At 50.3% G+C, this 25451-nt stretch overlaps 1 protein-coding gene across 5 annotated transcripts in view; it reads left to right on the top strand.

Moving 5' to 3' along the window:
* The window catches only part of PKNOX1 (PBX/knotted 1 homeobox 1), a 211708-nt gene that overhangs the window by 16060 nt on the left and 170197 nt on the right, over positions 1-25451 (top strand). For 4 of the 5 annotated variants that reach the window (XM_069760367.1, XM_069760372.1, XM_069760370.1 and 1 more), the window contains exons 2-3: positions 18928-19028; positions 19596-19711. In XM_069760367.1, the coding sequence (XP_069616468.1) occupies positions 18978-19028; positions 19596-19711 (167 nt within the window). In that variant the 5' untranslated portion in view covers positions 18928-18977. Of the gene's footprint in view, positions 1-9058; positions 9136-18927; positions 19029-19595; positions 19712-25451 lie in introns of all 5 variants that reach the window. The other variant, XM_069760369.1, reaches the window with a different exon arrangement.

Below are 25451 nucleotides of genomic sequence, written 5' to 3'. Positions count from 1 at the left end.
AGATAATCTCCCGGGGAAATCCAACCCGTGAGAAAACCGGGAGCAGGGCAGCCGCCACCGTCTCTGCCAGTATGTTAGGTAACGCAACCGCCTCTGGATACCGTGTGGCATAATCTACCACTGTCAATATATACCTTTTCCCTGACGGACTGGGTTTGGCTAACGGCCCTATCAGATCGACCGCTACTCGGCTAAATGGTTCCTCCACAATGGGGAGGGGGCGTAATTTGGCCTTGCATCGATCCCCCCTCTTGCCAATGGCAACTGTCACAGGTCTGGCAGTATTGACGGACATCATAGGTTACCCCCGGCCAAAAGAAGTTTTGTGTCAGACGATGCCTGGTGCGACTGACGCCAAAGTGCCCGGCCAAGGGTATGTTATGAGAGATTCGCAGTAACTCCTGCCTATACTTCTTGGGAACTACCAGCTGTCGTTTTATAGTGGGGCTCGTCCCTGTGTGGTGCTGCTCTGTGATCCGGTAGAGGAGTCCCTGCTTCCATACAAACTGTTCCCCTTCCAGTACCACTCTCCCCTCCTGTGCCTTCCCACGATATCCCTCCAATGAAGGATCCTCAAGTAACTCCCTCTTAAACTCATCTGGGGTGGCCCAAGAAATGTGTCTGGCTATGGGAATACGTGTAGTGCTGGGATGTCTTACCTGGGCCTCCTCTGCGTGTGATTCCGCCTCCGCAGCTCGAGCTTGTCTCCGGGTGGTCACAGGATAGGTCTCAGCCAGAGGGGCAACCGAGAAGGCAGACAACATGGTCCCCAAGTTATTTCCCAGCAAGACGTCTGCGGGCAAATCCTCCATCTCTTCCACCCTTGGTTAGTCGTAGCCCCCAATGCCGGGTCAGCTTCGCCTTGGTAGCAGTATACAGCAGCCCGGCGGAAGGTAGCTGTTCCCGCGTTTGGCCACTGGGTATGCTGAGTCCGGTTGGGACATTGTCGTTGCACGTGGCCCAGCTGACGGCAGGTGTGGCATCGCGCCCCAGGGGGACTGTGGTAGGCCGGGTTTCTAGCTGGTCCCCCTACAATCTTCGGTGGTTTGGGGCCCTCCAGGTCCATGGGCGGACCCCTAGTGACCATCTTTGATCCGGACAACTGCGGCCTCCTGGCATCATGATGTTCATCGGCCAGACGAGCGGCTTCCTCAAGAATCGTTGGCCGCCTGTCCCGAAGCCATTCCTGTGTCTCGGGGGTTAGTCCATTAAAGAATCGTTCTAACAAGAAGAGCTGGAGGACGTCCTCCTTAGTGGTTGCTTGGCTTCCTTGTACCCACTGTAGCAGTGACCGCCGTAATTTACAGGCCCATTCAGCGTGGGTATCGGTTACACGTTTTATAAGTCTGTGGAACTTGTGGCGCTATGCCTCTGGTGTCAGCGCATACTGGGCCAAGATCACTTCTTTGATCCGCTCATTGTCCATACAGTCCTCATCAGGTACCGTGCGATAGGCGTCCGCTGCCCGGCCTGTCAGCTTGCTGGCCAGAATCTGAACCCGTTCCTCCGGCTTCACTTGATGAAGGGCACACTGCCGCTCAAAGTCCTGCAGAAAGCCATCAATGTCTTCCTCTGCCTCCCCCAACTGTCGGAAGGCATTATACTGGATCTTTTTGTGGCTTACTGTTGAAGGTACCTGGTCGAAGGCCAGAGCTCCCCCTGCTCACTGACTCTCCTCTCTCCGCTCTGCCATCTCCATCTTGGCTAGCTCCACTTTGGTCCGCTCTGCCATCTTCATCTTGGCTAGCTCTATCCTGGTCTGCTCGGCCATCTTTTCCTTCAGATCAGTACGCACATAATAATAATAAATCTTTATTTTTATATAGCGCTAACATATTCCGCAGCGCTTTACAGTTTGCACACATTATCATCGCTGTCCCCAATGGAGTTCACAATCTAAATTCCCTATCAGTATGTCTTTGGAATGTGGGAGGAAACCGGAGTGCCCGGAGGAAACCCAGGCAAACACGGAGAGAACGTACAAACTCTCCGTTGCAGATGTTGTCCTGGGTGGGATTAGAACCCAGGACTCCAGCGCTGCAAGGCTGCAGAGCTAACCACTGCGCCACCGTGCTGCACATCAGCCATCACCTCTCGTATGATCTCTACTGCAGGGTTTGGGCCATAGAACGCCAGTCTGTTCTTTACCTCCCTCTGGAATTCAGTCTCCTCCACGTTCACATTGGGGGGCGCTGCACTGTTGTGTTCCATGATGGCTGCTATCAAATCCGCTTTTGTTTTGTTGCTGGCAATCAACCCTCGGGCTTCCACCAGATCTTTTAATGTAGTCCTCTTTAATTTCTGGTAGTTGTTTTCCATTCATTCCTTTCCTCCTGTAGAAGGGGTATCACATCCCGCTGTCTGCCACCAGTGTAACGGGGTCTACCCAGCTGGGGTACCTCTTTCAGTACCACCCCGTGTTTCCGGAGGTCCACTCTGCGTTGGCTGGAGTCTGAATGAAGGACGCTGGCTGGAATTCCTTGGTTACATGCATGTAAAAGATCACTGCTTCTCCACGTATTTCAAGTCTGACAACACTTTACTTACAAGACACAGAATATATCACACAGATACAGAGGGCAGGCCAATAGAAAAGCAGCAGGCCAGACATACATTACAATAGCCGCAGGTGGCCGGAGCCTGCCGATATTTACTGTGGGAATTACAAAGGTGGGGAAGGACAAAAGGGGAATATCGTGTCCCCTCTGCCCAGGGGCGCAGCCTGTGGGCTGATGCATTAGGGACATGCGTCTCACATGGAACCTATTATACATACATATAACTGCACAACATATTCTGGGTGCTGAGTGGTTTCGTAACACGTAACAGTTACCAACTAGTCAAGAAAGGAGGGGTAGTGGACACGTACAGATATCGATGCTTGTGTCAATACTTGTAAAGATGTATCCCCCACAACAATGACCCTCATGATGTCTCATAAAACTGATCTGGATGCTGAAACCTGTTGTGATAGGCAATTCAGTATCACAATGGACATAGCGGTCAGAGCACATACAGTGATCTGACAAAACCCAAAATAATAGAACGAGCTCTGAGACGTGGGAACTCTGCAGACCGCAATCCCTAATCCTCTCCAAACAACACTAGAGGCAGCCGTGGATTGCGCCTAACTCTGCCTATGCAACTCGGCACAGCCTGAGAAACTAACTAGCCTGAAGATAGAAAATAAGCCTACCTTGCCTCAGAGAAATACCCCAAAGGAAAAGGCAGCCCCCCACATATAATGACTGTGAGTTAAGATGAAAAGACAAACGTAGGGATGAAATAGATTCAGCAAAGTGAGGCCCGACTTTCTTAACAGAGCGAGGATAGGAAAGATAACTTTGCGGTCTACACAAAACCCTAAAGAAAACCATGCAAAGGGGGCAAAAAGACCCTCCGTACCGAACTAACGGCACGGAGGTACACCCTTTGCGTCCCAGAGCTTCCAGCAAAAAAATTAGACAAGCTGGACAGAAAAAATAGCAAACAAATAGCAAAGAAGAACTTAGCTATGCAGAGCAGCAGGCCACAGGAATGATCCAGGGAAAAACAAGTCCAACACTGGAACATTGACAGGAAGCATGGATCAAAGCATTAGGTGGAGTTAAGTAGAGAAGCACCTAACGACCTCACCAGATCACCTGAGGGAGGAAACTCAGAAGCCGCAGTACCACTTTCCTCCACAAACGGAAGCTCCCAGAGAGAATCAGCCGAAGTACCACTTGTGACCACAGGAGGGAGCTCTGCCACAGAATTCACAACAGTACCCCCCCCCTTGAGGAGGGGGTCACCGAACCCTCACCAGAGCCCCCAGGCCGACCAGGATGAGCCACATGAAAGGCACGAACAAGATCGGGAGCATGGACCTCAGAGGCAAAAACCCAGGAATTATCTTCCTGAGCATAACCCTTCCATTTAACCAGATACTGGAGTTTCCGTCTTGAAACACGAGAATCCAAAATCTTCTCCACAATATACTCCAATTCCCCCTCCACCAAAACCGGGGCAGGAGGGTCAACAGATGGAACCATAGGTGCCACGTATCTCCGCAACAATGACCTATGGAATACGTTATGTATGGAAAAAGAATCTGGGAGGGTCAGACGAAAAGACACAGGATTAAGAACCTCAGAAATCCTATACGGACCAATGAAACGAGGTTTAAACTTAGGAGAGGAAACCTTCATAGGAATATGATGAGAAGATAACCAAACCAGATCCCCAACACGAAGTCGGGGACCCACACGGCGTCTGCGATTAGCGAAACGTTGAGCCTTCTCCTGGGACAAGGTCAAATTGTCCACTACATGAGTCCAAATCTGCTGCAACCTGTCCACCACAGTATCCACACCAGGACAGTCCAAAGACTCAACCTGTCCTGAAGAGAAACGAGGATGGAACCCAGAATTGCAGAAAAATGGCGAAACCAAGGTAGCCGAGCTGGCCCGATTATTAAGGGCGAACTCAGCCAAAGGCAAAAAGGACACCCAGTCATCCTGATCGGCAGAAACAAAGCATCTCAGATAGGTTTCCAAGGTCTGATTGGTTCGTTCGGTCTGGCCATTAGTCTGAGGATGGAAAGCCGAGGAAAAAGACAAGTCAATGCCCATCATACCACAAAAGGCTCGCCAAAACCTCGAAACAAACTGGGAACCTCTGTCAGAAACGATATTCTCTGGAATGCCATGCAAACGAACCACATGCTGGAAGAACAATGGCACCAAATCAGAGGAGGAAGGCAATTTAGACAAGGGTACCAGATGGACCATCTTAGAAAAGCGATCACAGACCACCCAAATGACTGACATCTTTTGAGAAACGGGAAGATCTGAAATAAAATCCATAGAGATATGTGTCCAAGGCCTCTTCGGGACCGGCAAGGGCAAAAGCAATCCACTGGCACGAGAACAGCAGGGCTTAGCCCGAGCACAAATCCCACAGGACTGCACAAAAGTACGCACATCCCGCGACAGAGATGGCCACCAAAAGGATCTAGCCACTAACTCTCTGGTACCAAAGATTCCAGGATGACCAGCCAACACCGAACAATGAACCTCAGAGATAACTTTATTCGTCCACCTATCAGGGACAAACAGTTTCTCCGCTGGACAACGATCAGGTTTATTAGCCTGAAATTTTTGCAGCACCCGCCGCAAATCAGGGGAGATGTCAGACACAATTACTCCTTCCTTGAGGATACCCGCCGGCTCAGATAAACCCGGAGAGTCGGGCACAAAACTCCTAGACAGAGCATCCGCCTTCACATTTTTAGAACCCGGAAGGTACGAAATCACAAAGTCAAAACGGGCAAAAAACAGCGACCAACGAGCCTGTCTAGGATTCAAACGCTTAGCAGACTCGAGATAAGTCAAGTTCTTATGATCAGTCAATACCACCACGCGATGCTTAGCTCCTTCAAGCCAATGACGCCACTCCTCGAATGCCCACTTCATGGCCAGCAACTCTCGGTTGCCCACATCATAATTTCGCTCAGCAGGCGAAAACTTCCTGGAAAAAAAAGCGCATGGTTTCATCACTGAGCAATCAGAACCTCTCTGCGACAAAACAGCCCCTGCTCCAATCTCAGAAGCATCAACCTCGACCTGGAACGGAAGAGAAACATCTGGTTGACACAACACAGGGGCAGAAGAAAAACGACGCTTCAACTCTTGAAAAGCTTCCACAGCAGCAGAAGACCAATTGACCAAATCAGCACCCTTCTTGGTCAAATCGGTAAATGGTTTGGCAATACTAGAAAAATTGCAGATGAAGCGACGATAAAAATTAGCAAAGCCCAGGAACTTTTGCAGACTTTTCAGAGATGTCGGCTGAGTCCAATCATGGATGGCTTGGACCTTAACAGGATCCATCTCGATAGTAGAAGGGGAAAAGATGAACCCCAAAAATGAAACCTTCTGCACACCAAGAGACACTTTGATCCCTTCACAAACAAAGAATTAGCACGCAGGACCTGAAAAACCGTTCTGACCTGCTTCACATGAGACTCCCAATCATCCGAGAAGATCAAAATGTCATCCAAGTACACAATCAGGAATTTATCCAGGTACTCTCGGAAGATGTCATGCATAAAGGACTGAAACACTGATGGAGCATTGGCAAGTCCGAATGGCATCACTAGATACTCAAAATGACCCTCGGGCGTATTAAATGCAGTTTTCCATTCATCGCCTCGCCTGATTCGCACCAGATTATACGCACCACGAAGATCTATCTTGGTGAACCAACTAGCCCCCCTAATCCGAGCAAACAAATCAGATAACAATGCCAAGGGGTACTGAAATTTAACAGTGATCTTATTAAGAAGGCGGTAATCTATACAAGGTCTCAGCGAACCATCCTTCTTGGCTACAAAAAAGAACCCTGCTCCTAATGGCGACGACGACGGGCGAATATGCCCCTTCTCCAGGGATTCCTTCACATAACTGCGCATAGCGGTGTGCTCAGGCATGGATAAATTAAACAGTCGACCTTTTGGGAATTTACTACCAGGAATCAAATTGATAGCACAATCACAATCCCTATGCGGAGGTAGGGCATCGGACTTGGGCTCATCAAATACATCCCGGTAATCAGACAAGAACTCTGGAACCTCAGAAGGGGTGGATGACGAAATTGACAGAAATGGAACATCACCATGTACCCCCTGACAACCCCAGCTGGACACCGACATGGATTTCCAATCCAATACTGGATTATGGGCTTGTAGCCATGGCAACCCCAACACGACCACATCATGCAGATTATGCAACACCAGAAAGCGAATAACCTCCTGATGTGCAGGAGCCATGCACATGGTCAGCTGGGTCCAGTATTGAGGCTTATTCTTGGCCAAAGGCGTAGCATCAATTCCTCTCAATGAAATAGGACACTGCAAGGGCTCCAAGAAAAACCCACAACGCTTAGCATATTCCAAGTCCATCAAATTCAGGGCAGCGCCTGAATCCACAAATGCCATGACAGAATACGATGACAAAGAGCAGATCAAGGTAACGGACAGAAGAAATTTTGACTGTACTGTACCAATGGTGGCAGACCTAGCGAACCGCTTAGTGCGCTTAGGACAATCAGAGATAGCATGAGTGGAATCACCACAGTAGAAACACAGCCCATTCAGACGTCTGTGTTCTTGCCGTTCAACTCTGGTCATAGTCCTATCGCACTGCATAGGCTCCGGTTTAATCTCAGGTAATACCGCCAAATGGTGCACAGATTTACGCTCACGCAAGCGTCGACCGATCTGAATGGCCAAAGACATAAACTCATTCAAACCAGCAGGCATAGGAAATCCCACCATGACATCCTTAAGGGCTTCAGAGAGACCCTTTCTGTATATAGCTGCCAGCGCAGATTCATTCCATTGAGTGAGCACGGACCACTTTATAAATTTCTGGCAATATACCTCTATCTCATCCTGAGCCTGACAAAGAGCCAGCAAATTTTTTTCTGCCTGATCCACTGAATTAGGCTCATCGTACAGCAATCCAAGCGCCAGGAAAAACGCATCGATATTACTTAATGCAGGATCTCCTGACGCAAGAGAAAATGCCCAGTCCTGAGGGTCGCCACGCAAAAAAGAAATGACGATCCTAACCTGTTGAACTGGGTCACCAGAGGAGCGAGGTTTCAAAGCCAGAAATAGTTTACAATTATTTTTGAAACTCAGAAATTTAGTTCTATCTCCAAAAAACAAATCTGGAATAGGAATTCTCGGTTCTAACAAAGAATTCTGAACCGCAAAATCTTGAATATTTTGAACTCTTGCCGTGAGCTGATCCACACATGAAGACAGACCTTTAATGTCCATTGCTACACCTGTGTCCTGAACCACCCAAATGTCTAAGGGAAAAAAAAGGCAAAACACAGTGCAAAGAAAACAAAATGGTCTCAGAACTTCTTTTTTCCCTCTATTGAGAATCATTAGCACTTTTGGCTTCCTGTACTGTTGTGATAGGCAATTCAGTATCACAATTGACATAGCGGTCAGAGCACATACAGTGATCTGACAATAACCCAAAATAATAGAACGAGCTCTGAGACGTGGGAACTCTGCAGACCGCAATCCCTAATCCTCTCCAAACAACACTAGAGGCAGCCGTGGATTGCGCCTAACTCTGCCTATGCAACTCGGCACAGCCTGAGAAAACTAACTAGCCTGAAGATAGAAAATAAGCCTACCTTGCCTCAGAGAAATACCCCAAAGGAAAAGGCAGCCCCCCACATATAATGACTGTGAGTTAAGATGAAAAGACAAACGTAGGGATGAAATAGATTCAGCAAAGTGAGGCCCGACTTTCTTAACAGAGCGAGGATAGGAAAGATAACTTTGCGGTCTACACAAAACCCTAAAGAAAACCACTCAAAGGGGGCAAAAAGACCCTCCGTACCGAACTAACGGCACGGAGGTACACCCTTTGCGTCCCAGAGCTTCCAGCAAAAAAATTAGACAAGCTGGACAGAAAAAATAGCAAACAAATAGCAAAGAAGAACTTAGCTATGCAGAGCAGCAGGCCACAGGAATGATCCAGGGAAAAAGCAAGTCCAACACTGGAACATTGACAGGAAGCATGGATCAAAGCATTAGGTGGAGTTAAGTAGAGAAGCACCTAACGACCTCACCAGATCACCTGAGGGAGGAAACTCAGAAGCCGCAGTACCACTTTCCTCCACAAACGGAAGCTCCCAGAGAGAATCAGCCGAAGTATCACTTGTGACCACAGGAGGGAGCTCTGCCACAGAATTCACAACAGAAACCATCTTGCCCTGATATTTATCTGTCAGGCTGGCTCCTGCCTGGCGGCGGACTGGGGCACCCTAACCGCAGGCGACGTGCCGCCCCCGCTCCTCGGCGGCTGTCCCTGGTTGTCCCTAGTCAGCCCACATTACAGTATGTATCAGATACTGGATTCATGACCATGCTGTGCATGCATAATGTTCTGGGTCCTGACTGCGCATTTGCTATATCCTAGACGGTAGAGGTATCCTGGAGACCGGAAGTGATCTTCCCGGTCCTGACTGTGCATGTGCTATCTTCTAGATGGAAGAGGTACCCTGGAGACTGGAAATGACGTTCTGGGTCCTGACTGCGCATGTGCTATCTTCTACATGGTAGAGGTATGTGAGACACCAGAAGTGATGTTCTGGGTCCTGACTTTGCATGTGCTATCTTCTAGACGGAAGAGGTACCCTGGAGACTGGAAGTGACTTTCCGAGTCCTGACTGCGCATGTGCTATCTTCTAGATGGAAGAGGTACCCTGGAGACTGGAAATGACGTTCTGGGTACCTGACTGCGCATGTGCTATCTTTTAGATGGTAGAGGTATCTGAGACACCAGAAGTGATGTTCTAGGTCCTGATTGCACATGTGCTATCTTCTAGATGGTAGAGGTATCTGGGACACCAGAAGTGACGTTTTGGGTCCTGACTGTACATGTGCTATTGTGTAGAAGCCAGATTATATCTTAATTACCCAGACCACCATGTTTAGCAAACCAAGAAGAATTGATTTTTTATCTGTATGTTGGCTTTTGGATGTAAGTTGAATTCTGGTGGGTCAAGGAAACAGACTTTTGTTTTTGGAAGCCTGGAATAGTGACTTGTAAGCTGATATGTGATATAACATAGTGTGCTTTTATCCTTGTGAATAGTGAGGTTTGCTGATATGTTAACTACAGTCATGGCCAAAAGTATTGACACCCCTGCAATTCTGTCAGATAATACTCAGTTTCTTCCTGAAGATGATTGCAATCACAAATTCTTTGGTATTATTATCTTCATTTAATTTGTCTTAAATGAAAAAACACAAAAGAGAATGAAGCAAAACGCAAAACATTGATCATTTCACACAAAACTCCAAAAATGGGCCAGACAAAAGTATTGGCACCCTCAGCCTAATACTTGGTTGCACAACCTTTATCCAAAATAACTGCGACCAACCGCTTCCGGTAACCATCAATGAGTTTCTTACAATGCTCTGCTGGAATTTTAGACGATTCTTCTTTGGCAAACTGCTCCAGGTCCCTGATATTTGCAGGGTGCCTTCTCTAAACTGCCATTTTTAGATCTCTCCACAGGTGTTCTATGGGATTCAGGTCTGGACTCATTGCTGGCCACCTTAGAAGTCTCCAGTGCTTTCTCTAAAACCATTTTCTAGTGCTTTTTGAAGTGTGTTTGGGTCATTGTCCTGCTGGAAGACCCATGACCTCTGAGGGAGACCCAGCTTTCTCACACTGGGCCCTATATTATGCTGCAAAATTTGTTGGTAGTCCTCAGACTTCATAATTCCATGCACACGGTCAAGCAGTCCAGTGCCAGAGGCAGCAAAGCAACCCCAAAACATCAGGGAACCTCCGCCATGTTTGACTGTGGGGACCGTGTTCTTTTCTTTGAATGCCTCTTTTTTCTCCTGTAAACTCTATGTTAATGCCTTTGCCCCAAATGCTCTACTTTTGTCTCATATGACCAGAGAACATTCTTCCAAAACATTTTAGGCTTTTTCAGGTTAGTTTTGGCAAACTCCAGCCTGGCTTTTTTATGTCTCGGGGTAAGAAGTGGGGTCTTACTGGGTCTCCTACCATACAGTCCCTTTTCATTCAGATGCCGACGGATAGTACGGGTTGAGACTGTTGTACCCTCGGACTGCAGGGCAGCTTGAACTTGTTTGGATGTTAGTCGAGGTTCTTTATCCAACATCCGCACAATCTTGCGTTGAAATCTCTTGTCAATTTTTATTTTCCATCCACATCTAGGGAGGTTAGCCACAGTGCCATGGGCTTTACAATTCTTGATGACACTGCGCACGGTAGACACAGGAACATTCAGGTCTTTGGAGATGGACTTGTAGCCTTGACATTGCTCATGCTTCCTCACAATTTTGTTTTTCAAGTCCTCAGACAGTTCTTTGGTCTTCTTTCTTTTCTCCATGCTCAATGTGGTACACACAAGGACAAAGGACAGAGGTTGAGTCAACTTTAATCCATGTCAAATGGCTGCAAGTGTGATTTAGTTATTACTAACACCTGTTAGGTGCCACAGGTAAGTTACAGGTGCTTTTAATTACACAAATTAGGGAAGCATCACGTGATTTTTCGAAAGGTGCCAATACTTTTGTCCACCCCCTTTTTTTATGTTTGGTGTGGAATTATATCCAATTTGGTTTCAGAACAATTCTTTTTGTGTTTTTTTCATTTAAGACAAATTAAATGAAGATAATAATACCAAAGAATTTGTGATTGCAATCATTTTCAGGAAGAAACTGAGTATTATCTGACAGAATTGCAGGGGTGTCAATACTTTTGGCCATGACTGTATGCATTGTGTTACGGAGCCAGTTTGTTGATTTCGAAAGCAGAGGGAAAATATATGCAAATAGTTTAAATCTTCAAGTAATGCTACTTGATCTAATCACTATTGTTCCCCTTATCTGTGATGCTAGACTGAAGGACACTTGTTAGATCTGAAAATAGGTTACATGGCGCTATATATAGAGACTTTTTTTTCTGGTCAGTGTGTCTCTTCAGGATCTCAGCTGAGAGTACATTGGACCCGGCTGAAAGAACACAGGACTGCTTTACTGACCATCAGTGAAATTCCAGAGACATCTTAAAGAATCCAGGTTGGGACAATCGGTTCACCTGGCCACATACCTCACTGCTCTTGGTTAGCTTCGTAAGCTTGTTGTTACCGCCTCATTGTGGGGGCCTGCCAAAAGTGGGAAGCCATTGGTGGGGGTATGCGACACTGGAAGCAGTTCTAATCCCAGCGAGTCAGCGGAAGGATGAGACTCTGTAATTTGCACCTTCTTGGGTATTTGCTGGGGCTGTTCTGTTTGCTATTGTGTGTTGTGGTTCAATAAAATATTGCCACACTGTTTTCCCCTCACCCTGTGTTGTCTGAGTAGTGTCCTGCCCATGGGGAGAGAGAGCGGGCATTCAGTGATATGAATCCTAGTGCATGCAGTCTTGCTAAAGACAATTGGGCCAGCGGACGAAAGCACCCACTGACCCCGTTTCTCCACTTCTATTTTGTAGACGGTAGAGGTATCCAGGAGAATGGAAGTGACGTTCTGGGCCCTGACAGTGCATGCACAATTTTCTAGACGGTAGAAGTATCCGAGAGACTGAAAGTAACATTCCAGGTCCTGAGTGCACATGCGCTATCTTCAAGACGGTAGAAGTATCCGGGATACTGAAAGTGACGTTCCAGGTCCTGACTGCGCATGTGCTATCTTCTAGATGGTAGAGATATCTGGGAGACCAGAAGTGAAGTTCCGGGTCCTGACTGCACATGCGCTATCTTCAAGATGGTATAAGTATCCGGGAGACTGAAAGTGACGTTCCAGGTCCTGACTGCGCATGTGCTATCTTCTAGATGGTAGAGATATCTGGGAGACCAGAAGTGACGTTCCGGGTCCTGACTGCGCATGCGCTATCTTCTAGACGGTAGAGGTATCCGGGAGACCAGAAGTGAAGTTCCGGGTCCTGACTGCACATGCGCTATCTTCAAGATGGTATAAGTATCCGGGAGACTGAAAGTGACGTTCCAGGTCCTGACTGCGCATGTGCTATCTTCTAGATGGTAGAGATATCTGGGAGACCAGAAGTGACGTTCCGGGTCCTGACTGCGCATGCGCTATCTTCTAGACGGTAGAGGTATCCGGGAGACCAGAAGTGATGTTCCAGGTCCTGACTGCGCATGCGCTATCTTCTAGACGGTAGAGGTATCCGGGACACCAGAAGTGATGTTCCGGGTCCTGACTGTGCATGCGCTATCTGCTAGACGGTAGAGGTATCCGGGAGACCAGAAGTGACGTTCCGGGTCCTGACTGCACCTTCGCTATCTTCTAGACAGTAGAGGTATCCGAGAAACCGGAAGTGACGTTCTGGGTTCTGACTGCGCATGTCTGTGACTCACTGCGTGTCACGCTGGAGCGCATACCACCAGATGTAATGTATTATTTCCTCACAATCTGACCGCCTGTAATACATGCCTCACCATGGCAACTGCAATAGCGTCATTTGGATCCGGTTACATTTATAAATTAGGAGCATTGTTTCTAGCCACTATTACCTATGGAGTATGGCCCTCAGTTATCCTTGGGGTAGTTCTCCGTCACTCCCCATTCTGAGATACGTACAGAGATAATATAATGGGACACTATTCCAATCTAACTGGACAATAATTAAGACTCCTTGTCTTGACTCTGGGGGGGACAAGTAAATTAGTAAAATGAATTTTTGCTGTGGAGGATTCGCTGCTATGGCTCAGATGGCGGTGGAGATAAACTATTAGTAATCAGGATGTCATAACCATTTTCCACACGGATCTGTGGTCCCTAATCTCAGAGGCCTTGTATAGCAATGGCAAGAAAACTTATATATTTAGTGCCCACCTTTAAAAAAAAACATCCCTCAGAAAAGGCTAGAATGATTTCCAGAAACAGGCCTAAGAGTTGTGTTGATTCAGGCCTCTTGGGGCCAGGGGGTCCATGCGGAAGAGCCTCTCACTCTCTTGTAGTATCCTTCTATCATGGTTCCCCTCTCACATTTGGTCTTATCACTTCCAGGATACAGAAGGAGATATCCTTCAAGACCCCTTTATGCACATCATTCAAGTGTCTCGCAAGGGGGTATATTGTTTGTGGTGAACATCTCTGATTTGCTCACCTACTCTCCTCCTGAATTCTCTAGAGAACAGGAAAAGGTGGCCACATACCGTATATACCCGAGTATAAGCCGGCCCGAGTATAAGCCGAGACCCCTAATTTTGACACAAAAAACTGGGAAAACTTAATGACTCGAGTATAAGCCTAGGGTGCAAAATGCATCACCTACCGGTAAATGTCAAAAGTAAAAATAGATACCAATAAAAGTAAAATTAATTGAGATATCAGTAGGTTAAGTGTTTATGAATATCCATATTGAATCAGGAGTCCCATGTAATGCTCCATAAAGTTCATCATGGGTCCATAAGATGCTCCATATTAAAATATGCCCCATATAATGCTGCACAAACGTTATGGCCCCATAAGATGCTCCATAGAGATATTTGCCCCATATAATGCTGCACAAATGCTGATTATGGCCCCATAAGATGCTCCACAGAGACATTTGCCCCATATAATGCTGCACAAACGTTATGGCCCCATAAGATGCTCCATAGAGATATTTGCCCCATATAGTGCTGCACAAATGCTAATTATGGCCCCATAAGATGCTCCATAGAGATATTTGCCCCATATAATGCTGCACAAATGCTGATTATGGCCCCATAAGATGCTCCGTAGAGATATTTCCCCATATAGTGCTGCACAAACGTTATGGCCCCATAAGATGCTCCATAGAGATATTTGCCCCATATAGTGCTGCACAAATGCTGATTATGGCCCCATAAGATGCTCCATAGAGATATTTGCCCCATATAGTACTGCACAAACGTTATGGCCCCATAAGATGCTCCGTATAGTCACTTGCCCCATATGCTGTGGCTGCGTTAAAAAAAAAAAAAAATCATATACTCACCTCTCTCCGTCGCTCAGGCCCCCGGCGCTTGTACCTGCTCCTCGTTCGGGTGCGGCTCCGTCCTCAGCACTGACGCTCAGCAGAGGGCACGCACTGACAACGTCACCGCGTACTCTGACCTGAGCGTCACAGCCAGGGGACGCTGATGACGGAGCCGCACCCGAACGAGGAGCAGGTAAATTTCGCGCAGCTCTGCGCTCCCCCTCCCCGTATACTTACCTGCTCCTGGCGCGGTGCAGTCCCTGCTTCTCCCGGCGCTGCATATTCTTCCTGTACTGATCAGTCACCGTTACTGCTCATTACAGTAATGAATATGCGGCTCCACCCCTATGGGAGGTGGGGCCGCATATTCATTACTGTAATGAGTGGTACCATGTGAGGGCTCAGTACTGGAAGAAGCTGCAGCGCTGGAAGAAGCAGGGACTGCGCCAGGAGCAGGTGAGCATAATTACACAGCCCCCGCTCCCCCTCCCCTGCCAACCCCTGGTGGACTTTCAGCCCAAAAAAATGGGCTGAAAATCTCGGCTTATACTCGAGTATATACGGTATATCAGGCCCGTGGTTTTGCAATTGGAGAAATCCCGTTGGAAGAAGGTTTTGCCTGTAGAGGCACATTTGACCTTCTTACAGGGTCTCATCCACTTACAGTCACAACCACAAGGTTTCCTATCTAGCCATGTGCCCTCAGGTGTGACTGTGCACCAGGCGATTCCTGAGTGATCGCCCTTTTCTATGTAACAACTCTGCTGGCATCACGGCATGGCCTCTCATCTCTCACACTATCTTACCCACTGCTCCAGGCCATGATGTGGTTTCTGTTTCTTGCCAGCTCCATGTTCTGTGTCTCTGCTCTCTGCATGCTTCCTGGCTGTGTATAGGGGGGCGGAGCCTGAACTCTCTGGTTCTTATAGGAATCAGGTGCATCTGTCTAATCAGTTCCTGACCAATTATCAAGAGGCCTCCTGTATATAGTGCAGCTCCACCCTGTGGTCTGGGCCTGTGCAATCTGTTAGCTCAGTTACTGTTTAGCTGCTGAGTTTGCCTGGCCTTGCTCTGTGTTACTCTCTCTAGAGGCTTTTCTCAGTGTTCTTGCCTTGATCTTGTTGTCCACCCTCCAGGAGGCAGAATATCCTTGTCCCTGTGTCTTTGTTCTTGTTCCTTGTCTTGTTCTATTACCTTGTCTGAACTTCGTCTTATCTCGGTCACCTTGTCTGTGGCTTCCTTCCCTGTTGTGTCTTTCCTTGTGTTCTCAGTCTGCTTATGTTCCGCACTCTTGCGGCTCTGCCTGCTTTGAACCCTTGTGACTTTGCCTGGGCTCTGCTCTCTTGCAGCTTTACCTCTGCTCCGCGCTCCTGCAGTTCTGCTCTGTTCTACTCTGCTCTGCTGCTGCAGATATCTCTTGCTGCAGCTCCTCTCCGCATTCCTTGCAGTTCCGCTCTGCTTAGCTTTTGTTGCTGCGCTATCTCTTGCTGCAGCTCCTCCGCATTCCTTGCGGTTCCGCTCTGCTTAGCTTTTGTTGCTGCGCTATCTCTTGCTGCTCTACTGCACCTATCCGCAGCCTTGTGGTTCTCTTCCTGTGTGAACAGGTCCCAACCTGTTCCTTCACACTCCATTCCTTCCTGCTTGTTTCCGTACCTGCATCTTCTGTGTAAACAGGTCCATACCTGTTCCTTCATACACCACAACAACCAGCCCTGTGTTCTCTGCTGTGCCTGCCAGCCCTGTGTCTCTGTCATGCCTGGCAGCCCTGTGTTCTGTGCCGTGCCTGCCAGCCCTGTGTCTCTGCCGTGCCTGCCAGCCCTGTGTTCTTTGCCGTGCCTGCCAGCCCTGTGTTCTCTGCCATTCCTGCCAGCCCTGTGTTCTCTGCCATGCCTGCCAGCCCTGTGTTCTCTGCTGTGCCTGCCAGCCCTGTGTTCTCTGCCATGCCTGCCAGCCCTGTGTTCTCTGCCGTGCCTGCCAGCACTGTGTTCTCTGCCGTACCTGCCAGCCCTGTGTTCTTTGCCGTGCCTGCCAGCCCTGTGTTCTCTGCCGTGCCTGCCAGCCCTGTGTTCTCTGCCGTGCCTAACAGCCTACTCGTCCAAGTTTCAGCAGTGCTCATCTGCCAGTAGCCCGCACCAATCCTGGTGTTCCTGTCTCCCAGTGGGATCAGCAGCCACAGCCAGACACCACCCTGGAGTAGCACCTGGCAGCTGCCTGCCGCTCAAGCCTGACTTCACCATCAGAGGCTCCAGTGAAGACCAAGGCAGCTGTCATAGTCACGCCCCTTCCAGGGTAGTCTGGTTCGTGGCACAGTGGGGCCACAAACCCCCTTGGCTGAAGCCAACCAGTCAGGGCGGGAGCTTGACATTCTGTATGTAACTGTTGGATTTTTCCGGTCATCCCTCTTAGGTCGGGGTCTGCTCCCAGAACATCCCATTGCCTCCTAAGGATGGTAAACAGCTGGTTATGCTGATTATCATATGTGTCTATGATTCGTATAGTCTCACTTTGTTCCTGTTGTTTCTTTCTGGTTTTTTTCCTCAATAGGGTTTGTCTCTCTTTATCTTCTGCAAACTCACGGGCTGACTCGATGATATGCCGGGGGATAAACCTTTTCTAGAAACCTCCGCCACATATCAATGGCCTGTCTCTGGAAGTCTGATGTTGCTGAGCAGTTTCTTGTTAACCTGAGGAACTGACCCTTAGCTATTCCTCTTTTGAGGGGGCTGGGTGGTGGCTATCCCATCTAAAGAGCCTGTTTGTGCTGGTCTGTTTGTGGTAGATATCAGTAACTAGGGTGCCATCCTGTTTTCTCTTGATCAGCACATCTAGAAAGGGTAGTTGTTCTTTGGCTAGTTCTGAATTGAAACACAGGTTGAGTTCATTGATCTTTAAACTCCCCACAAACTTTTCAAACTTCCCCTTGTCCCTGACCAGATAATAAAGATGTTATCAATAAACCTGTACCAGGCTCCTATGAAGGAATGCCACCACCTTGGCTCATGCCCAAAGACCAGGGTCTCCTCCCACCAGCCCAGGAACAGATTGGCGTATGATGGGGCACACGGACTCCCCATCGCTGTGCCCCTGAGCTGGTTATAGTACTTCTTGTCGAAGAGGAAGAAATTATGGGTAAGGGTGAATTTAAGGAGTTTTTCGACCAAGATGTTATGGTTTATAAATTTGATAGACGTAGACCTCAAGAAGTGTCCCACTCCCTTGATACCCCAATGGTGAGGGATATTTCTCTATAGACTGTCCGCATCTATTGATGCCAGCCACCTTTCTTCATTCAGCTGGACACCCTCGATTTTGTTCAGGAGATCTGTGGTGTCCGTGATGTATGAAGGAAGTGAATCTACAAAAGGATGTTATCTATATAGATCCCACAGTTTTGTGTCAACAAGTTAACCCCTGAGACAATGGGGCGTCCCTTTAGAGGTACCAAGCACCTTTGGTAGTGTAGAAGGTTGCTACTGAGGGGAATGTCGGTAATAAAAATTCAAGGTCATGTTTGAGAATTAGTTTTGAGTGCTCAGCCTGTCCTTTGTCAAGTTTGGTTTTGTTCTCAAAAAGTTCCCTTACTGTGCGTTCTAAAAAGAGGAGGATGCAAATGAAGAAGATGCAGCAGGACCTGGAGCGCTGGGGGTGTCAGTATGTTCCCCTTCATCCATGCCGTCCCCTCAAAGTCTGCCACTCTGCCTCGAATGTCTGGTGGTGTGTGAGAAGGTGGTACCTACACCTGGCTCTGTTCCCATTGTGTGCACCCTGAAAATGTGTCCCTATTGTGCACCCTGAAAATGTTTCCCCCGTTGTGTACACCCTTAAAATGTCCCCCATTGTATGCACCCTGAAAATGTGTCCCCCCATTGTGTGCACCCTTAAAATGTGTGTTCCCCACTGTGTGTACCCTGAAAATGTACCAACCCCCACTGTGTGCACCCTTAAAAAATGTGTACCCCCACTGTGTGCACCCTGAAAATGTGTCCCCCCCACTGTGTGCACCCTGAAAACATGTCATGCACCCTGAAAACGAGTCACTCCCACTGTGTACCCTGAAAATGTGCCAACCCCCACTGTGTGCACCCTAAGAAAGTTTCCCCATCTGTGTGCACGCTGAAAACATTTCCCCCCACCATGTGCAGCCTGAAAATTTCTCCTGTGTGCACCTTGAAAACTCGTTCCCCACCTGAAATCCTATCCTCTCCCAACTATTTGCTCCCTGAAAATGTGTCTCCACCCCTGGTATGTGTACCCTGAAAAAATGTTCCCCACTGTTCACAACCTGAACACTGCCCCCTGACCTCGTGGTGCACACCCACGCAGTATTAGGAGGTACTGCCGGTCCTGTGACCTCTGCCGGTGTCACTGATGTGTGGACCCCATTATCCCTCCTGTGCTCCCGCAGGTCAGCGCCCAGATCTGCCCGTTTGAGATGAGGTCAGCGGTGAATGCAGTATGATGTCCACCGAGCAGATGGGTATGGAGACCTACCCGGAGGAGCCGCAGGTAACTGGACAGCGCCCCCTGGTGGACCCTGCTGCCTGTGCAGTACAGAGCATTGCGCCTTTGTTATCATGTGGGGGCCTCAATGTGGTAACATCTTGTGGTACTAGTGATGCTCTGCAGCGATACTTTGTAGTGATGCTCTGCAGGCTGATGTTTTGCAATGCTCTGTGTGTAATGCTCTGCTGGGTTTTGTTGTGAGGAAAATGCTCTGTGTGTGGGGCTCTGCAGCTTATGCTCTGCATCGACCCCCTGCAGGATGATGTTATGAGTTTGATGCTCTACTGGATGATGTTGTGAGGGCGATGCTCTTTCGAGTGATGTGAGGGCAATGCTTTGCGGGGTGATGTTGAGAGGGCGATGCTCTTGCTTTGCTGGGTGATGTGAGGACTATGCTCTGCTGGGTGATGTTGTGAGGGTGATGCTCTGCTGGGTGATGTTGAGAGGGCGATGCTCTTGCTCTGCTGGGTGATGTTGTGAGGGCGTTGCTCTGCTGGGTGATGTTGTGAGGGCGATGCTCTGCTGGGTGATGCACTAGCCTCGCCTCTTACCCTAATTTCTTCCCTCCAGATTCAGGTTGTCACCAACTTTAAGACGGAGGAGGATGCGGTGAGCGCGGAGCAATCCTCGCAGAGCCCGGGGATTGGAGACAACCCCATGGAAACAGATAAGCAGGCAATATACAGGTGAGAAGGGGCTGGTGCGCTGCATGCTCAAGGGTGGAGGCCTCGGCTGTAGCGCTCTCATGGGTGGAGGACTCGGCTGAAGCGCTCTCATGGGTGGAGGCCTTTGCTGTAGTGCTATCACAGGTGGAGGCATCAGCTGTAGCGCTCTCACGGGTGGAGGCCCTGGCTGTAGCTCACTCATGGCTGGAGGCCTCGACTGTAGGGCTCTCACGGGTGGAAGACTCAGCTGTGGAGGGCTCATGGGTGGAGGCCTTGGCTATAACGCTCTCACGGGTGGAGGCCTCGGCTTTAGCGCTCTTACAGGAGGAGGCCTCCACTATAGTGCTTTCATGGGTGGAGGCCTCGGATGTAGCGCTGTCACAGGTGGAGGTCTCAGCTGTAGCGCGCTCACGAGTGGAAGTCTCATCTGTAGCACGCTTACGGTTGGAGTCCTCTGCTGTGGCGCGCTCACCAGTGGAGTCCTTGGCTGTGGCGCGCTCACCGGTGGAGGCCTCGGCTGTAGCATGCTCAAAGGTGGAGGCCTCGCCTGTAGCACGCTCACGGGTGAAGGCCTCGGCTGTAGCTTGCTCATGTGTGGAGGCCTCGGCTGTACCTTGCTCACGGGTGGAGGCCTCGGCTGTAGCGCGCTCATGGGTGGAGGCCTCGGCTGTAGCGCCCTCATGGGTGTAAGCCCTGGCTGCAGTGCCCTCACAAGTAGAAGCCTCGGCTGTAGCGCTCTCACGGAGGCTTCGGCTGTAGCGCTCTCATGGGTGGAAGTCTCAGCTGTAGCGTCCTCACGGCTGGAAGCCCCAGCTGTAATGCCCTCATAAGTGCAAGCCTCGGCTGTAGTGCCCTCACAGGTGGAAGCCTCGGCTCTAGTGCTCTCACTGGTGGAATCCTCTGCTGTAGCGTTCTCGCTGGTGGAATCCACGGCTGTAGAGCTCTCACGGGTGGAAGCCTCGGCGGTAGCGCGCTGATAGGTGCATGCTTTGGCTGTGGAGGGCTCACAGGTGGAGGCCTGGGCTGTAGTACTGTCATGGGTGGAGGCCTTGGCTGTAGTGCTCTCTCGGGTGGAAGTCTCGGTTGTAGCTCTCTCATGGGTGGAGGCCTCAGCTGTAGCACGCTCACGGTTGGAAACCTCGGCGGTAGCGCGCTCACAGGTGGAAGCCTCGTCTGTAGCGCCCTCACGAGTGTAAGCCTTGGCTGTAGTGCTCTCACGGGTGCAATCCTCCACTGTAGCGCTCTCACAGGTGGAATCCACGGCTGTAGAGCTCTCACAGGTGGAAGCCTCGGCGGTAGCACTCATAGGTGCATGCCTCGGCTGTGGAGGGCTCACAGGTGGAGGCCTGGGCTGTAGTACTATATCGGGTGGAGACCATGGCTGTAGCACTCACAAGTGTAGGCCTCGGCTGTAGCGCTCTCACGGGTGTAGGCCTCGGCTGTAGTGCTCTCACAATTGTAGGCCTCGGCTGTAGTGCTCTCTGGGGTTGAAGCTTCGGCTGTAGCGCGCTCATGGGTGGAAGCCTCGGCTGTAGCGCCCTCCTGGCTGGATGCCCTGGCTGCAGTGCCCTCACAGGTTGAAGCCTCGGCTGTTGCGCTCACACGGAGGCTTCGGCTGTTGTGCTCTCATGGATGGAAGTCTCGGCTGTAGCACCCTCATGGCTGGAAGCCCCAGCTGTAATGCCCTCATAGGTGGAAGCCTTGGCTGTAGTGCCCTCACAGGTGGAAGCCTCGGCTGTATTGCGCTCATGGTTGGAAGCCTCGGCTGTTGCGCGCTCACAGGTGGAAGCCTCGTCTGTAGCACCCTCACGAGTGTAAGCTTTGGCTGGGTGGAATCCTCTGCTGTAGCACTCTCACGGGTAAAATCCACGGCTGTAGAGCTCGCACGGGTTGAAGCCTTAGTAGTAGCGCTCTCATAGGTACATACCTCGGCTGTGAAGGGCTCACAGATGGAGGACTGGACTGTATTACTCTCACAGGTGGAGGCCTCGGCTGTAGCGCTCTCACGAGTGTAGGCCTCGGCTGTAGCACTCTCGGGTGGAGGCCTCGGGTGTAGCTTGCTCACGAGTGGAGGCCTCGGCTGTAGCGCCCTCATGGGTGGAGGCCTCGGCTGTAGCGCCCTCATGGCTGGAAACTCTGGCTGCAGTGCCCTCACAGGTTGAAGCCTCGGCTGTAGCACACTCACGGGTGGAGGCCTCGGCTGTAGCATCCTCACGGTTGGAAGCCTCGACTGTATCATGCTCACAGGTGGAAGCCTCATCTGTAGCGCCCTCACGAGTATAAGCCTTGGCTGTTGGGCTCTCACGGGTGGAAGTCTCGGCTGTAGCGCCCTCATAGCTTGAAGCCCTGGCTGTAGTGCCCTCACAGATTGAAGCCTCAGCTGTAGTACTCTCACAGGTGGAAGCCTCGGCTGTAGCACTCTCACGGGTGGAGGTTTCGGCTGTAGTCTCTCATGGGTGGAAGCCTCGGCTATAGCGCCCTCACAGGTGGAAGCCCCGGCTGTTGTACCCTCACAGGTGGAAGCCTCGGCTGTAGTACTCTCACAGGTGGAAGCCTCGGCTGTAGTGCTCTCACGGGTGGAGGCCTCGGCTGTAGCTCGCTCACGGGTGGAGGCCTCGGCAGTAGTGCGCTTACGGTTGGAAGCCTCGGCTGTAGTTCCCTCACAGGTGGAAGCTGTAGCGCCCTCACAAGTGTAAGCCTTGGCTGGAATGGGTGGAATCCTCATGGGTGGAATCCTCCTCTGTAGCGATCTCAGGGTTGGAATTCACAGCTGTAGAGATCTCACGGGTGGAAGCCTCGGCGGTAGTGCTCTCATAGGTGCATGCCTCGTCTGTGGAGGTCTCACGGGTGGAGTCCTGGTCTGTAGTACTCTCACGGGTGGAGGCCTTGGCTATAGCGCTCTCACGAGTGTAGACCTCGGCTGTAGTGCTCTCAGGGGTGGAGACCTCGGCTGTAGCATGCTAATGGCTGGAGGCCTCGGCTGTAGTGCACTCACGGGTGGAAGTCTCAGCTGTAGCGCCCTCATGGCTGGAAGCCCTGGCTGCAGTGCCCTCACAGGTTGAAGCCTCAGCCTTAGCGCTCTCACGGCTGGAGGCTTCGGCTATAGCTCTCTCACGGGTGGAAGTCTCGGCTTTAGCGCCCTCATGGATAGAAGCCTCGGCTGTAACGCTCTCATGGGTGGAGGCCTTGGCTCTAGCCCGCTAATGGGTGGAGGCCTTGACTATGGCGAGTTCACAAGTAGAAGCCTCAGCTGTAGCACGCTCATGGGTGGAGGCCTCGGCTTTAGCGCAATCACTGGTGGAGACCTTGGCTGTAGCGTGCTCATGGTTGGAAGCCTCGGCTCTAGCGTGCTCACAGGTGGAAACCTTGTCTATAGTGCCCTCACTAGTGTAAGCCTTGGCTGTAGTGCTCTCACGGGTGGAATCATCCGTTGTAGCGCTCTCTCGGTTGGAATCCATGGCTGTAAAGCTCTCACGGGTGGACATCTCGGCAGTAGTGCTCTCATAGGTGCATGCCTCGGCTGTGGAGGGCTCAAGGGTGGACGCCTAGGCTGTAGCACTCTCACAGGTGGAGGCCTTGGCTGTAGCACTCTCACGAGTGTAGGCCTCGGCTGTAGCGCTCTTGTCACGATTCACACCGTGACCGTCACCCTCCACGTCACAGATCGGGGTGACTTTAGGCCAACAGATGGCTATCACATGTGCAGGGGGGCTTATCTTATTTATCCCTCCACTGCTACAATGTGATGAAAAAAAACACACAAGTCTATTGACCTCTTAGTTTACAGCAGGGGCTTATTCTAGTTATCCCACAGCTCTTCAATATACCACAAACTGCAGGGATTTATGTATATCCTGCTTTACAGTTCCGCTTGAACTTGCAGCTCTCTGGCGCCCCCCTTACTCTCAGGTCAGACTAGGTACTGCACCTAGGGTAATTAGTCGCCAGAAAGGCTGTCTGCTATGTACTGGCTATTGGGCACGCTGCAGCGAGGCGATAACTACTCCCACTCAGGCAGGAACAATAATTATCAACGCCGCTGTCGCTACAACGACTCCCAAATACCCAGAACACGGTATGCTGCCACCAGCTTCGTTTAAAACAGGTCCGAAGCTAACCCAAAACAGTAGCGTAATTCCCTTCAGAAGACTTAGGGTACAGTTTAGAGCAGAAGAACGAATCTAGTATTTTAAATATTATACTCCATAAAAGATTTAAAGGGACACTGTCACCTGAATTTGGAGGGAACAATCTTCAGCCATGGAGGCGGGGTTTTTGGGTGTTTGATTCACCCTTTCCTTACCCGCTGGCTGCATGCTGGCCGCAATATTGGATTGAAGTTCATTCTCTGTCCTCCATAGTACACGCCTGCGCAAAGCAAGATTGCACTGTGCAGGCATGTACTACGGAGGACAGAGAATGAACTTCAATCCAATATTGCAGCCAGCGGGTAAGGAAAGGGTGAATCAAAAACCCTGCCTCCATGGCTGAAGATTGTTCCCTCCAAATTCAGGTGACAGTGTCCCTTTAAGGCAGTGTTTATAAAAAGTTATATAAAGATGTTACAATATGAGACAATTGACAATATGTACAAGGTAATCGTAAAAATAACAGGGGTTAAATGAGAAATTAACCCCTTCCCGACCTGTGACACAGCGTATGCGTCATGAAAGTCGGTGCCAATCCGACCTGTGACGCATATGCTGTGTCACAGAAAGATCGCGTCCCTGCAGGCCGGGTGAAAGGGTTAACTCCCATTTCACCCGATCTGCAGGGACAGGGGGAGTGGTAGTTTAGCCCAGGGGGGGTGGCTTCACCCCCTCGTGGCTACGATCGCTCTGATTGGCTGTTGAAAGTGAAACTGCCAATCAGAGCGATTTGTAATATTTCACCTAAAAAAATGGTGAAATATTACAATCCAGCCATGGCCGATGCTGCAATATCATCGGCCATGGCTGGAAATACTAATGTGCCCCCACCCCACCCCACCGATCGCCCCCCCAGCCCCCCGATCTGTGGTCCGCTCCCCTCCGTCCTGTGCTCCGCTCCCCCGTCCTCCTGCCCGCTCCCCCCGTGCTCCAATCAAACCCCCCCGTGCTCCAATCAAACCCCCCCGCACTCCGATCCCCCCCCGTGCTCCGAACCACCCCCCCTGCACACCGATCCACCCCCCCTGCACACCGATCCACCCGCCCGCACACCGATCACTCTCCCCCATGCTCCGATCCCTCCCCCCCCGTGCTCCGACGCCCCCCCGTGCCCTGATCTCCCCCCCCCCTGTGCCCTGATCTCCCCCCCTTATACTTACCGATCCTGGCGGGGTCCCGTCCGTCTTCTTCCCCGAGCGCCGCCATGTTCCAAAATGGCGGGCGCATGCGCAGTGCGCCCGCCGAATCTGCCGGCCGGCAGATTCGTTCCAATGTGAATTTTGATCACTGTGATATAATCTATCACAGTGGTCAAAATAAAAAAACAGTAAATGACCCCCCCCATTTGTCCCCCATAGATAGGGACAATAATAAAATAAAGAAATTTTTTTTTTTTTCACTAAGGTTGGAGTTAGAACTAGGGTTAGGGTTAGGGGTAGGGTTAGGGGTAGGGTTAGGGTTAGGGGTAGGGGTAGGGTTAGGGGTAGGGGTAGGGTTAGGGGTAGGGTTAGGGTTTCGGTATGTGCACACGTATTCTGGTCCTCTGCGGATTTTTCCGCAGCGGATTTGATAAATCCGCAGTGCTAAACCGCTGCGGATTTATGGCAGATTTA

This window comes from Ranitomeya imitator, chromosome 3 (assembly GCF_032444005.1).
Source record: "Ranitomeya imitator isolate aRanImi1 chromosome 3, aRanImi1.pri, whole genome shotgun sequence".
In the NCBI taxonomy this organism is placed as follows: Eukaryota; Metazoa; Chordata; class Amphibia; order Anura; family Dendrobatidae; genus Ranitomeya; species Ranitomeya imitator.
Note: the sequence above shows the minus strand (reverse complement) of the source record. Positions and strands in the feature narration are given on the sequence as shown.